At 40.2% G+C, this 15,847-nt stretch overlaps 1 protein-coding gene across 1 annotated transcript in view; it reads left to right on the plus strand.

Annotated features, from left to right (window-relative positions):
* Positions 1 to 238: 238 nt before the first annotated feature.
* Positions 239 to 15,847, plus strand: part of TMEM135 (transmembrane protein 135) — a 161,539-nt gene continuing 145,930 nt past the window's right edge. The window contains exons 1-2 of the mRNA XM_066341303.1: positions 239 to 450; positions 10,546 to 10,673. Of these exons, the coding sequence (XP_066197400.1) occupies positions 310 to 450; positions 10,546 to 10,673 (269 nt within the window). The 5' untranslated portion in view covers positions 239 to 309. The remainder of the gene's footprint in view (positions 451 to 10,545; positions 10,674 to 15,847) is intronic.

Below are 15,847 nucleotides of genomic sequence, written 5' to 3' on the forward strand. Positions count from 1 at the left end.
GGGGACACACGGGGGACACACACCGGGGGTAACACTCTCCCTCAGCGCCGCCGCCCGCCCCCCCGCGCGCCGCCGCTCGCGCCACCCCCGGCCCCGGCCGCTCCCCGGCGGCCGCGGATTGGCTGCGGGCCTCACGCGAGCGGCGCGCGCTCGGGGCGGGGGGCGTGGGAAGAGCGGCGGTGCCCGCGAGTAACCCCGGCGCGCGCAGCGCCCCGCGCGACCTCTTCCCCCGGCAGCGGCGGTGACGCGGCGGCCGCGCGCGCCCCGCGCCCCCTCCCGTCCCCTCCCCTCCGCGCGCGCGCTGCAAAGATGGCGGCCCTGAGCAAATCCATCCCCCACAACTGCTACGAGATCGGGCACACCTGGCACCCGCGGTGCTCCTGGGCTGTGCTGCACGTCACCCAGAGCGCCCTGGCAGAGTCCCTCCGCATCTACGGCACCCTCTACCTGGTGGGTGTGTGCGTGTGCATGTGCGGCAGCCCGGCCTAAGGGGCAGCCTGGCCTGAGGGGACAAGGGCAGGAGGGGTGTCAGAGAGGGGGGAGCCTGACCTTGGTTTTGGGTGGATACCAGGGCGCAGGGGGGGAGCCTGGCCTGGAGTGGAAGTGGACTGTGAAGGACATGGTGGGAGCCTGGCCTGAGCGGAGGGGGAAGGACGTAGGGGTGTTTTTGGGGAGGACACGAGTGCCGTGGCGAGGGGGTCTGGCTTGCGGTGGCGGGGAAGGACATAAGGCGTATTAAGGAAGGGAGACTTGTCTGGGGTCCGGGGAGAGTGTTATGGTCGGAGGCAAAGGGCAGGACACAAGTCAAGGGAGTAGCCGACCCTGGAGTGAAGGGGGAGAATCGCAAATAGTATGTTTTGGTGTCGAGTCTGGTGCTGGAGGGGAGAGGGATGGTGGTGGGGCCGTTTGGTTTAAGGGCTGTAGGACTGTGTGGTGGGGAGAGCCTGGTGTTTGACAGGGGAAAGGCATGACAGGGAGACTATCTTGAATCAGAGCCAAGTAGGGCAGAGGAATGGCATAGGGGGTAGTGGCATCTGGAAGCATAATATACAGTGAGAGAGTTGGTGCTGGTGAGTAGAAGAGCATGTAGAAATACAGCCTGAACACTGTATTTCTGTCATCTTCCAAAGCCTATGATAGCTGAATAAAAAGCCTTAGTGTTTGCCTGGGAGGCTAGCATTGTGTCTTTGGCAGTAGCAAGTGTAATACACGTGTGTTGGTGACACCTTCCTAATCAGTGCTTTAAGATCAAGGAGATTCTGTTGCATAATGAAGCAAGACCAAAAAAATGCATCGAGGCTAGAGGAGTCTGAGTATTCAGAGAGTATCCTACAGGTGAGGTATCTTAGCGTGAGTGTGCAATTAGACTTGGTTATATCACCTCAGTTGCAGCTGGCACATTTCTAGCAAACCAGGGTGTAGATAGAAGAGCTGGGATGTGTTTGCATCATCTGTGTAAACATATCCTGAGAGCCAATCTAAGCTGGAGTTGCTGGAGGTGAGCACTTCTGTCCCCAGCTCCGTGCTTCTCCTGTGGTGGTACCCTGGGGGATTGAGGAGTGAGCTGGCCCTGAGTTGCCCCCAAGCTGTACTTGACAGAAGGAAGCACAAGTCATTGAGTCTGCACCAATGGTGGTGCAACAGGATTATCGAGCTGTGTAATAAAGAGAAGGAAAGGAGTGGGACTGCAGCATCCTGGCATAATTCAGTAAAGCTCCCATTGAAGGATTTCTTGAGTGAAAATTGTGATGACATCCATTTGTATGGTAAAATGGTAACTGGTAGCTGTGTGAAGCTAAGGAGTTGTCTGACAGTGAACATTTTCACTCAGAACTGCCACAGGCAGGAGTGGCAGCTGTTGGTGGGAGCATGCAGTGACCTGTATCATGAAACTAATACAGAGAACATTCTCTCTTCTCTTCCTTTACCCAGTACTATTTTCTTTGAATCTGTCTTCTGATCTATTTTGCTCTGTAGGAACATGAACAGTTGTACCAGCAGAGCATGGTTCTGAAATGAGCCTGAGAGATGTAGTGGTGATCTTTCAGGTCTGGCTAAAGATAAAGTAGCTCAAACAGTTCTGTAATTATATCAAAGTTCCCCAACAGCCAAACCTAGTCAAGAGATTTCCTGCTAATAGCTCTGTTGTGGTTCGCTCAGTTGTGCAATCATGGGTTAGGGGGAAAGCTCACACTTTTTATTTCTTTGAAAAGAAAAACAAACCTAAAAAGGCAAAATGTTTTCCTGATCTGTTTTGCATTGTGACCCCATAAACAGTTACATCTTGTCACAAACTCAAAGTGAGGTGGGAACTGTTTCAACCAATGTCCTGCTGTATTGTAAAACCTCTGCCTCACTTTTTACACTGTTTTGTTTGCAGTTTAGTTTAGTTTCTCTTAGCTTTTTGTTGACAGTGTTTAACTTGTCCTGACAGGGTAATCTAAAGCTGAGCTGCTGTCAGATCTTGCTGCTGTCTAAACAGAGAGGAAGCACTTTCCAGTCTCTGCTCCCAGACACATAACTTTACTTTTTCTTTGTGTGATTTCGGACCTCATCTCTCCATGAGCTAACCAAGAAGAGATTACTTACTTTGCTTTTTAGCTGGGGTAATTTTCAGATACACTACTGAATTGAATTATTAAGCAGGATTTGAGGAGCACCAGAACCAGTGTAAGGGAAAGAGGAAAAGGGTGCAGTGTGGGCTGCAGAGGAGGAAGCAGAAGCTTTGCACATTAAGTAGCTTGGCAGGGAAAGAACAGTGTTGAATTAAGAGAGTCATCACAAAATTCATTCTTTTCCTGACTTACAGCTGTGCTTGAAAAACTTTTATTTGTAAATGAAATACCACAGTTGGACAGCAGAAATGCTCAGATTCACATAAGGGGATGGATTGAAGTTATTTTGTCTTTATAGTTATATCAGTGTGTGTTCAGAATGTTTCTGGTTGTACTTAGTCCTAGTCCTTTGTAGACCTCAGCAACAAAAAATGCACTTCATTTTTCTGTGTCAGCCTGTAAAATGGCTTCTGATTGTTCCTCTTGTTGCTACAAGCTAATAGCTAAGGAAAGGAGATGAAAGAGTTTCCTTTCACAAAAGCTTGTGTAGAAATGAATGAGAATGAATAGATGAGAATAAGTAACCAGAGGTTGTTCTCTGACAGAATGTGGTTAGGGACAGTTGCAATCCAGAGTCCAAACTCGTAGTGGCTTCACCCCACATCCCTTAAATGCTTTGTTTCTCTTTGGTCTGTGGGAGACTGATGGAACTGAATTAAGTGGTGTCAGTAAGTGAAATATTGGCTGTCGGTATATGACTGCATAAAGTTTTTGCTTTTAAGTAGTGCTGTACTCTTTGTTTAGTTGTTTGGTTTTTTTCCCTTCTTTTTTTAGTAATTGTGCTTGAGTATTATTTTAGTTGGAAAAAATATAGCCTTGAGACACCATACATGCACTGTCTATTTTTGGTCCAATACAAATGGATTGCTTTGGTGAAAATAGGCTTCACATCTACATTGAATTGTCCCTTGCCATGTCTAGTGGCTGACAGGAATGCCTGTTTTGTAATTAAGGCTGCTTGTGTTTTCACAAACCAAATGTCCCCATATGCAAGTCTTATGAAACCCACTTAAAAAAAATAAAAAAAAATAAAAAAGGAAGTGGCTTAGCATTTGGCTTGGCTTATACCTGCAGAAGAACCCCTGAACAGTGTTTCATAAACCTTGTGATTATACTTTTTGAGAACTATTTGCCTTGATATCTTGAAACTTCAATGAAAATGTCCTTCCTCAGAATTTGCTGTACTTTCTTCAATCTGTACTTTGTTTTCACATTAGTAAAACAAAATAGGAAAGTGACATATTTTCAAAGCCGCAGAAGAAGTCAGACTTCTAGAAATTCACAGAGGTGAGGAGATGAGGATGATTTAACAGGAAAAATGCACAAAGTTGGGAAAAGACTGGAATAGTGAGTGGTTTTGAGTAGTTTCATCATTCATTTCCCAAGATCCTGTTCATTTCACATGAGTAAAGTGCTGTTCATCACATGCATTAGAACAAAATCCTCTATTTCCTGGGGATTTGTAAGTTTTAGGCATTTGTTTGCTGATAGTGCAGAGTAGATAAATGTGCTTAGTCATTTTTATGAAGTCTTTGTAGTGTATCAGAGATAATCTGATCAGGTAACATTTTCACCTAATCTAAATAAGGTAGAAATTGTTTGTTTGCTACTTTGTAGTAGCAATCCTGGAACTCACTCTTTGAACCTTTTCCCTGTGGGATGCCGAGAGTCAGTCATACCATTCGCCTTGCCTTTCTCTTGGTCCGATTGTCTACTCTCTTCACCTAATTTAAGATAGGCTCCCTCCCTCACTTTCTGGCCTGACTTCTGTCCTGCCCCTCTCCCTTTCGAACACAGGTCTTCCTCTCCCCACCTCCATCTCCTGCACTTCCTTCTCAGCACCAGCCTCTTCCTAAATGTATCTGCTGCTAAAGGGCACAACCAGGGCACAGCTTGAGCACTGGCCCAGGCTGACTCTTGGCTTACTCCTGGCTCTGACTCCAGACACTTCTCCCGCACAGACCTGCTGGCACACAGGAGAGGAGCTGCAGGCCTAGTGCGCTGTGGGTGCCAGAGGGTCTGTTTCAGATGTCCTCTGCACTGAGGGCTGATTCAGCCAACTCTTCAGAGCAAGTGTAACCAGAGTCTGCTGCTCCAGGACAGATTTTAATGATCCTCAGAACTTGCTCTATTTTACTGTTTTTTTTTCTTTCTTAATTTCTTCTCATAATCTTTTCAGGCTCAGTTTCATACTTTTGATTCTCATTTTGGTTTCACTTCTATTTGTTCATACTTGTGCCTTATCTGCTTCTTCTTTTGCCAAGAATAACCTTCAGGTTCTTAGATGCCAATTGCTTCTTTCTTTTTCTGTGTCAGAAGGGGTTTTTTTTTCTACTTAGGATTCCAGTGCTGTTGTCTTCCTGAACCCTGTTTGACCCATCAGTATCTGTATTCTGTATCCTAATCTCCATTATTTATTCTGTAACCTTTCTAGGAATAGGATAGCATTGTATATCATATTGTCAGAGACACAAATGCTCTCAGCTATTGTATAAATATGAGGTGTTTTTTTCTTTCTCTACAATATCAGTGGGAGAGACATTTGTGAGAGTACAGTGTGGGCCAGGGAGCTGCAGTGCCAGCAGCATGTGGCAGCTGGCAGGTCACTTCACAGGTAAATCACTGTTTGACTGGAGGCAGCAACAGCAAGACCAGCTCTTGTGCTAATGAATTGCTTTGAAAATGATTGTGGGTAAGACAGAATCACCAGCCAAAGATCAAGATGAAGTGTGAGTCTCACATCATTTTTGTGGCTGTATGCACATTGCTGTAGGATGGGGCCTGAGGTTGTTCCCAAGGATGGATGGTGCACTTTGGCTGTGCTGCTTCTTCAGACTCGCTTTGCATGCAGCTTTCCTTGGGAGAGCTGTTTGAATGGTCCTCAGCAAAGGTGGGGGACCAGCTAAGTAAAGTGGATCTTCTCTTGTTTGCCAGCATAGATAGAGTTGTCATATATCATCTTTCTGAGGTGTGCAAGGAGGCTGTACTGCCCAGATTGTATTCTAAAATGCTCTAGAATTACTAGGTTTATTAAGATGTGATTTTTCCTTGTTTGTGCTGCAAACCATTGTGCGTTTAGAAGTAGAGTGGGGAGACTAGGGAGGATGATAGTGTTACTATGGAATAAGCTTCTGGATGCCAGCTTGGATCTCTGGGTTAGGCTGTGAGTGAGTAATCTTTCTTCTGTCTGATCCAGTACCTAGAGTTACTGTAATGGTGGTATGCGATTGCCTTCTTTTGGATATCTGTTCATCTTAGTACTATGCAGTGTCCTGTGTCTCAGTGCTATGTTATGGATGACGTGTAGGTCACCGCCTTCTTGCCTTTAGATTCTGCTGGAAGCTGGGTTAAATATGACTAAAATTAGCCTAAATGTTACTAAAGTAACTGTGACTTCTTTATTCCAGGCTTTGAACATTCCACTCTGTTCAGGTGGCTTTTGGGCCATGATATAAAAATTCTCTCATAAATTAAAATAAACAAAAAAAGTCTTTTGCTGAGATGCTGAGGGTTTAAAAAGGATCATATAATGAATTTAGGTGAACTGAAAAATTTATGGTCAAAGATGCAAGGGGTAACCAGGAGCCTGCATCACGGTAATGCTGGAAATCAGAAACAGCCTCAGCCTTGACTGACTGAGCAAAGATCTTGGTAAAGACACTGTGAATACTGAGAACTATCAGGGACTGTTTATCAAGGAATAAATCTGTTCTCTTAAGTACAGCTTTATAGTAGAGTGCAGGAATTTCAGGGTAGGATGACAATCCATAAAAATTATGCTGAGTTAGACATTTTAAGGGGAATGAAATATACTCTCCAACTTATTTCAGTAGAAGGAAAACAACTAGTGAAGATAAGTTGTCATGGAAGGAGAGTGGTTCCAGGCGTGAAGGTAACTTACATGTCATTCAAAGAATGCATCAGTACTGTTTATTTCTTTTTTTAGTTAGTGGAGTGGTATGGAAAATTTTGAAATATCCAAATCAAAACATCTCTACCGAATAATGGTGATCCTCACAGGACATCCTGTGTGGGACAGGGCAGCTCAGAGAGCGGGAGGCACACATTCTTCTTCCTCAGAGTATTGCAGGAACTGATCTGGATGCCAGGTTTTGTAATCAGCAAAAAGAGGAAGGGGCAAGCTAATAGAAAGAAGAAAAGCAAATCTGAGTGTTTCAGAGGATGCATGAGAAACAAGTTGCTAATTTGAACAAGTGTATTTCAAAACCCAAGTGTTACCTGAGGGCATGTTGAGATTCAGTTACTCCAATGCATGTAAAAATAATTTTTATAAAACAAAGGAGTAATGTTGTTGTAAAATTTGTAAAAACATGCAAATGGTTCTAAAGAACATATATAAATAACTGAATATAATTGTGAAAGAAATCTGACATCTATTTGTTGCTCTGCCCGCCATTTGAGTAATGAAAAGTATTTTCTTATCTGTTTTAAATACTGGGGGTTGCTTTGCTTTTAGCATGTGACTGAATTTATAAGTTTCTCCTTGGATTTTTAATGACTTGCAGCATATGGATTATATAAACTGTGTGCACAGTTGTATTGATAATTTCTAAATTTGCATTTTAAAGGTGCCTCAGCATGTCGGATAGTTATGCCTATTAATGCTGTTGAACTCTGCTTTCCTAAAGATTTGTCTGTGTCTGCATATTTTTATAGTTGTTTGTTTGTTTGTTTGTTTGTTTGTTTTGTTTATTTTCTTTTCCTCTTTTCCTTTAATAAAAGTCTGTTATGATGTGGTTGATTTCAGCTGGATGTTGTGAAGGAATGAAAGAGATGGTAGTGTTTGTTTCCATTTTCCATCAGTCAGTGTAGTATGTGTTGTCTAAATTTTGGTGGAGGGGTAGTCCTTGAAGTCATACATTTTGTCCAAACTTAGGGGAGGGTTAAGGAGATTGGATGGAGGAGGGAGAGATAAAAATGGTGTGCATATGACGGCAGAATTGACAGAAAGCCTGTGGTGTTTTTAGTCTGTAACCTGTCCGACTGTACATTGGTCAGCCAATTAGTACATTCATTAACTCAAACCATTCTTTGTGTGCAGTGCCTCTTGTGGAATCTGTAGTTCAGGGATATAGGTGAGCACTGAGGGTGCTGGAGGTCAAGCTGAGGTTACTGTGGTTGGATGATGCATGCTTGTAGGCGTTCCATGACACATCACGAAAATAATCAGGCCTGGCTGGTGCCTCAGATCATGGCAAAGCTTGGCTTTGAGTCTCGTGTTCCTTTTCTGCTGGAACACCAATAGCTCAAATCTTGAAGTAGCCTATGTAGCTGTGCTTTAGGATGACATTGGAATTGAGTATATTCTTTCCATGGTTAGGGCACAATAAATAATTTCTGATTTTTGTAGATCTGTGGGGCTTAACATTTTTGTATAAGGACTAAATTAAAATAGAACAAGGACTTAAGCAATTATATTCCGCAAACTGAGATATCCTGAAACTGGTGGATTTTTTGTAATTACATTTTTTTAATGCTGGCGTGTCAAAATGCAATTGTGTGAATTCTAAAGTTAGTACTAGAAAACATTTTTTTTCTGTCTGTTTCTTTATTAATACTGACCAGACTGTTTTTTTTTTTTTTTTTTTTTTCTCCAAGGAAGTATGTGTTGGATGTCCTGATGCCCTCTCCTTCCATTCTTTCTGTTACTGACATCCACTGCTAAGCCTTGAGCAGTACATTTATTGTAATAATTTGGTTTTTGTAACGATGTCATCCCAGCTGACTTGAGTGAAGTGTATCCCAGTGGGAGCCATGAACTGCTGCATTCTGACATCAGATTTTGTAATCTTTCTGCACTTTAATAATACTTTTCCGAAATGTGTGGAACTGATAGGGACAGCAAAATGGTATCCAGAAATATCTGGTCTTTTTTCTATGTAATCACATCACTGGTAGAAGAACTCTGTAGTCTGCTCTTGCCTGCTTTCAGCCCTATACAGTATTTAGCTTTGTTAATGTCTATAAAGCACTTAGAAAATTTAATCTCTTATAAGCTTAATTTTTTTTTTTTGATGGGTGTGCATGAAACTATTGCTCTCACATGTATTTCTCTTTCAATTAGTGTGAGCAATTTTCTTTGGAATGGTTTATGTGTTATTGTTTCTAGTTCTTTTCTGTTTTTTATTTGGGAGTAGGATAGTAAAGAGAAGGGAAAGCAGAAATTTACATTAATGTATTAGATTAGACATTGCAGAAATAAATGTTTTAATTTGATTTGACATTAATTTATAAGATACCAATCTTTCTGTATTGCACTTCTTACATCTTGGTTGGAGGGAGCAAGGCTGCACACTTAGGTATAAGTGCTGTGTTCTTGAAACAGAAAAAATAGTTATTTTATTCCAGTGTTCATGTCCTTCCTACAATATGCTAGAAATAGCTGAGTGGGTAGCTACCAGTTATCCAGCATTTAGACTACGTCAAGGCTTCTCTTCAGCAGAAAGATTATCTGGATTGCATTATTGCCCAGTCCATTATACTTAAAGCAGTCTTGACACTTGATTAAGTAATGTGTAAATCTGTTTTCAGAGGTCTGTTCATGCGTGGATTTCTTCTTAATCCTTAGTTTAAGCTTCATTTTGGAAACAAGATTTTGGCATTACTTTCCCGTGGTTAGTTTTAGTAGAATGTTCAGCCCATCTCTAATTCTAAAACATCTATTTGCTGTTCAGTGGACAATGTTTGGGAAGAATATATCTCTCTCACAACCAAGACTTTGAGATGTGTTTGCAGTGTGGATTTGACAGGATATCTTTCTTTTTTCTGTCAGCACTAGCAATATGAAGCTTGCTCTGTGTAGAACTTTTCTAAGCATTGACCAAAAACTTCTTCAGTTTCGAGACTCCTGGGGAGATAAGTGCAGATAAAGGTAATAATGCTAGAGAATGAAGAAAGGATAGAATCTGTCTCTCAGTGCACTCAAAGTATACTTTTGTGGAGCTGTAAGAGCCCCCAGGCTGAAGGGACCCTGGGAGACCCTGAGGTTGCTTGAGGACTTTCCTAGTTAAACTTCAAGGGTCTTCAGAAGTGGAGAGTCCATCCACAATCATTTTTGGCAACCTCCTCCAATATTCAGCCACCCTCAAATGAAAACTTTTTCTTTAGGTCTAACCAGAGTTTCCCATACTTAAGTTGTCTGTTGCCTCCTGTCTTAGCCCTGGGTACCTCTGAGGCAAGCCTGGTTTGCTACATCTTCCTGTTAGCTAATTGCAGAATTTCTGTTGACAAAAAAGCATGAGGAGCTTTCGTATTTGAGTCATGAAATAAACTATTCTTTATAATACCTGGGACATGCATTTAACTGTACAAAAAGAATGTTTATTTTTTAGGTCGAGCCTGTTTTCTGCTATAGGCAGTTTTAAAAATAGTATACCAATTCTATAAAATATCTTGTTCCCGCAGCAGATGGTGAATGTTTTTTGAGGATTTACAGTTATTTAATTGGAGTAGAAAACCTTTAAAACTACATCACCACCTCACAGACACTGTGTAAGGCGAGTGTTTGGATTACTTCAGTGGTGTTCTGACCATAATCATGTGATTGTCCAATTGAGTTGAAGACAAAACTCTGTAGATATATCACATCTTAAAATTTTGATATCAGGCAGACAATGTTTCTGACAATTATGGTCAATGGTTACAAGGTAATAAAAATTCCTCCTATACTTTCCATTTCATATCGCTTGATGTATTTCCTGGTATAAATATTTTAACAGCTGAAACAAGTTCAAAGGAAATCTTTGTGATATTGTTCATAAAGTTTAAGAGGCTTTGTTGTACTACTTAAGTGGGCATGCCTCTTTTTTTTTTTTTTTTTTTTTTTTTTTTTTTTTTTTTTTATGATGTGCAAAAAATGCCTAACTGAATTAAAGTTTTCCCCCAATTTTTTTCTTCCCTTCTCCCTCAGATTGCAGCTATTCTCAGGAAACGAAAACTTGACTATTACTTGTACAAGCTGCTACCTGAGATCTTGCAGTCAACCTCCTTTCTGACAGCAAATGGGACCTTGTATATTGCTTGCTTTTGCATTTTAAGGTTGGTATACTATCCTAAAAATGAAATGTAGTAAAGCTATTTTTGTGCAACTTTTCAATTTGTATAATAATTTCTCTTTTTGTAATAGGCTTGTTTGTAATATTTTGAAATAAGGAAAGCTACAGCAATCAACTTGATTTCTGGTTTTACCGTTTGAATATGAAACAATGCTTTTTCAAAATTACTTCATTCTCATTTTTGTAATCTTTTAATTGAGTAAACAAGTCAAGGAATCCACTTTGCTTCTTTCTCTCTGTTTTATGGATTCAGAATACATTGTTGCAGGAAATTCAAATAGATTCTAGAGGGGAATGAGAAGTGCCTAATGTTTCTTTTCTAGAAATAATCACTGTAATTTGATATTGGTTTCTATTTTCCTAATGCAGAGGCTGTGATACCTTTTAGTTATACTGAACTTTAGCAAGCCATCCAAGTTTGTACTTTTCCTTATGGTCATAAATGAAGGAAATCCCAACACAGCCTCTGGGATTTTGTAAGATACAGACTTGCTCTAAAAAATGAACATAAAGGGCACCTCTGTATTCTGTTTCAAGCATATATTTCAAGTAACTGTCAGGATAGTTAAAAATTTAAAGTTGCTCTTTATTAAAATGATTATGCATTTAGTGTAAGAGATGTTTAGACATGTAAAGCCTACAGTAGCTATGAATGTTTGAAAGTTCACTGCAAACTTTAACAGCCCCTCTAAAAGATAAGTCCCTTATACCCTAGTTCTAAATCTGTTTGGAGGCCTCTAAACTTTCCTTCAAAGCTGAGGGAGAAGGCAGAGAAGAAGGGGAGCTGGCTGAGGAGCCATGGAATGCTTTTCAAGTAAATAATTCTCAAAGTTAAAAGCGAATATCTAAGCAATGAGCTTTAAAGAATATGCTGTTTTCTAGCAATCTAGGTTGTATTAATATTGATTTTTCTTTATTCCTCTGAACTGTGGAATGCTCTTTCTTATTCTGCCATGTATTTGCCTTTAAATCTGCAGTGCTTTACTCCAGTGCTATAGTTAAAGGTTATTCTCTAAATTAAGCTGGTATGGTTTTAAGCTCACAGAGGATATTAGCCATCTAGCAGATCTGTGACTGTGCTAGACAGTGAAGTAGGTAAGAGATTAGTGTCTTACCAGCCAGTTGGCATGGCATCACTTTTACCTGTGTGGAGCACAGCTGTCTAAAGCTGTTCTGACCTCCAGAACAGCATGGCCAGATGCAGACTGGATAATAGAAATGCTGCCTAGCCCAGGTGTCCTCCAAGTCTCCTTGAAGCATTGTTTGGGTTGACCCAGGTCTGAACCATGTAAAGGACAATTCCAATGATTAAATGTGACAAGGGACACACAAGTGCTTACCCTGCCATTCGTACAGCAGCTGTGCTGCTCAGTAACCAACCAGCATCTTGGGAGGTGTATGTGCTTTTTCTCTTGCAAAGAAATGCCTGTGAGGAGTAAACAGCTGCAGCAGAATCCTTGCTGGCAGAGTCTCTGCACACTGCCCACCATCTGCAATTCCAGGACTTGCAACTAAAAAGTTGTTGGCTAGAGTGCTGGTTGAAACTGGTGAGCTGAAATCACTAATAGAGGCAAAGCAAATGTTTAAGGCAGCCATGGTAATGGTGCCTGTTGAAATAGATGAATGTCCAGTTATAGTGAGAATTTTGCAGCTTTTCTGTCCAAAATGAAATTCAGAGCTTCAGCAATTAAGTCATTGGGATATGCAAGAGCTATTAAATGACATTTCAGAAAACAATGGATAACATGATTGTTAGAGAAGGAGTACTTTCCAAACTTGTATCCTTTGAAGGAGAAGTACATACCTGTACATACATCTACTTGGTGCATTTTCCAGAAATTCCTAAGTGCCTTTGACAAGAGTGCTTGCTAGGACTTGTCAAGAAGAAAGGTCCTCTGTCTTCCAGAAATTGGTAAATGATTAGAAAGTAGTAAATATATATGGAAGAAAACAAGGCTTAAATAATTGGTTTGCACTAGAAAGAAGTTGCCACTGAAGTTCCTGTTGTGTCCTTTATTTTGGATATACCTAAGGGATCTGGAAAAGGGGCTGAACACTAGTATGAGGGATTGTATGAGATTATTTAGGGTGCAGAAATCTAAAATTGACTCTCACCCGTTTCAGAAAGATCTGTTTATTAAAATTACTTATGAAATTTGATAAAGGGCAAAGTAAAAAAGAAGCTCTGTCCTTACTCAGGGACAGGCTTTAAATTAGTTCTTGTTTATCAGGAAGGTGTTTGAGGATCATTATGGGTAGATTCTTTGAACAAGTCACTTCAGCACTTGAATATGGTCAAGGACCTGAGTGGGTGGTGTTTGGAGAAAAAATGACACTGCACCAGGAAGCTGAATGAATACATGACACCTTTACAAACTGAGCTCTGTATGCCTTTTTAAGAGTTTGTGCTAAGATCATAATGTTGAAAAGTCATTAACTTGAAATGTATTTAGTATCCTGTATTTGGTATACTTGTCTTGCAGCTTGAGCCATATAAGCTTGCTTCTCTCACCTGTTCTTGGGTGGTTGATGTAGGAGGGAAATGTGAGACTTCAGTCCTTTATTTTTAACCAATATGTGTCTTTTTTAATATTTATGGTTTTTAAATGTTTTGATTAAAGTTGTATTGTTTTTAGAATTTACTGCTGTATGATCAGTATATTTCCTTCAGTAGCCCTGAGAGCAAGAGTAATGGTATGTGATTATCTAGGCCAGAAACATTTTAAACCAAAAAGAAGTACCAGTACCTCTGTTTCTGTGTAACTGGCCTGAGTATTTCTGGACTTGATACACAATCATGGAAAGAGATTGAGACTGTGAAGACCTAGATGCTCTCCATCTGGTTCAAGATGGTGATGAGAGATTGGATGTGATAGATTTGTACAATAGGATATATGCTGCAGTTTTTATATCTGTTTTTGCTTGAAATGTATATTATAACAGAAACAGTAGCTCAGAAGCAGAATTGTCCAGCAAACCCCATTGCAGTTGATTGCTCTTATCCTCCTGGAGTTCTAGACCAAAACAATTGAGTAAGGGTTTATAGCTGGACATGTTAACTCATATTTATGGTAGTTTCTTCCTTTTGGCTAGGAAAAACTACCAAAATTGAACCTGGGTATGCAGATACTCTCAAGGATGTAAAACTTCAGGAAAGAATGTGGAATTAAATGATTTCAGGCATTGTTTAATACTCTCATCATTTCACATATGGATAAAATTTCAAAAATACTAAATGCAATGTCAGCAATGACTTAGGCAGTGGGTAGATGTTCTTGTTTTAGAAGAGATTGCTAAGCTAACTTAACTTTTTTTTTTTAATTCCTATTTTTTTTGTGTGGTGAATTAGGGTCTATGTACAAGCTGCTCTGTTGGCAGAGCAATGAGAGTGATGATCTCTGTTACAGATGTGTGACAGTCCAGCTGGGAGTTGTAATCTCTTCCGCTAGTGAGATCCAGAAGACTACATCTGTCTGGGCTTCAGATGGAAGTGCTGGGTTCCTGTGTTAACAGACATTGCATCTGTTAAATGGGAGGTGTTATTTTTAGGTTTATGGTTCAATTACATGTAAAACCTCACAAAGACTTGGTTCTGTTAGTCTATCAGCTAGAGTAATTAAGTTTGTCCATGTACAGTTTGTAGATGGAGGAATTAAGTGCATGACCTGAAAGAACTCCTAGTTCTTACTCCAATTTCTATTCCTAGGACATGTGAAAATAACCATGCAAGCAATAACAAAACCTAATTTTCATTTACTTTAGGGGAAGTTTAAATGTTTTGGTTAGTGACTGTACATTTTCATTTCCACTAGAATTTATAATGTAGAATGTGTTACTGTTGTTTCCGAAATCTTGTCAAACCAAACATGCAAGCATTTGTAAAAGGATTCTAAACCATGCCAAAAGAACAAATTACTGTTTCTTTCCCACAGAAAAGGCATTTGTTCTGTTACTTAACAGGTGTGTCTGGTAAGATGTGTTCATACTTATTAAGATGCTTAAAATGATTTCTCTGAAACTTCATACAGTAATTACTTTCTGAGAGAGTCCTAATAACGAACTTTAGCTCCTGCAGCATTTGGCATTGTCATCCTGAGAAATTATCCTTTTGCAGCCGTGGGAATGAGCAGTGTGTGTAATTGCCATTACATCACTTGCTGCTGATACACTGGCTCTCTTTTCACTTACGAACTTAAGCTGGCATTGCTCTCTGGTAATGTTATTTTTGCAGAAGTATGAAGTGAGACTGCTCATGCCTTTGACGTCAGGAATGAAAGTGAGCTAATCAGATGGTGTTAATTAATTATCTTTGTTCTCTCTTCTGTGTTGTCAACATGAAATTTTGTCTAAGAAAGTGTTCTCTTCTACTGTGTATATGTTTGCTATTTTGTTTGCTTATTTTGTTTACTGTGTTTTTAGAAGGGTAGACTCCATTGTACTGCTTTGTTTTCTCACTGATAGTGCTTGTCAGCTGAGCAGCATTGGTATAATTGAAATATTTTTATTGTCATGCTACCAAATGTTACAACTCTCTGACTCTTGTTTGCCTATGATCAGCCTGAATAAGTTTGAAGATGCAGGTCTCCTGGACAGACCAAACATGGTGGGTGACATTGTGTCTGACATATAGTTTTGCTTTCTTCCTTTTATAGTGACCAATTTATAGAAAGATTTTCTTAGATATTGCCATTTGTGTAACTCTTTTTTTCCCCCTCAATTCTTACTGTTGAAAGAATCTTGATAATTGAAATTGTGTGGACTCTAAAAGAAATCCAGATCTCGCTGCCAAAAATGAGAGCTTTCCTAACTCAATAGGACTGAGAATTCACTGCTGCTTCCACTTGTAATGTACAGACTGATTCCTTGGCTTACTATAAATGTGCATTTTCCTGTTTTTAGCATCAGTGGATTGTCTGTTTGGAGTGTGGCATGTATTATAATTACTTGATTTGATTTCTGTCTCACCTGACTGCATCGGTACATTCCACAAGGCAGATCTTCTTGAACATCCTACTTGTATTTGGACAAGTAGCAAAGAGATGAGTGACTGTAAGGTCTTTTAGCAGGTTTATTCTATAATTAGGATCTGCAGCTTTTCAAGAGTATGTCTTGGAAGACTCTGATTTCCTGGAAGAAGAGTATTCACTTAAATGAAAT

This window comes from Sylvia atricapilla, chromosome 2 (genome assembly GCF_009819655.1).
Source record: "Sylvia atricapilla isolate bSylAtr1 chromosome 2, bSylAtr1.pri, whole genome shotgun sequence".
NCBI classification, from domain to species: domain Eukaryota; kingdom Metazoa; phylum Chordata; class Aves; order Passeriformes; family Sylviidae; genus Sylvia; species Sylvia atricapilla.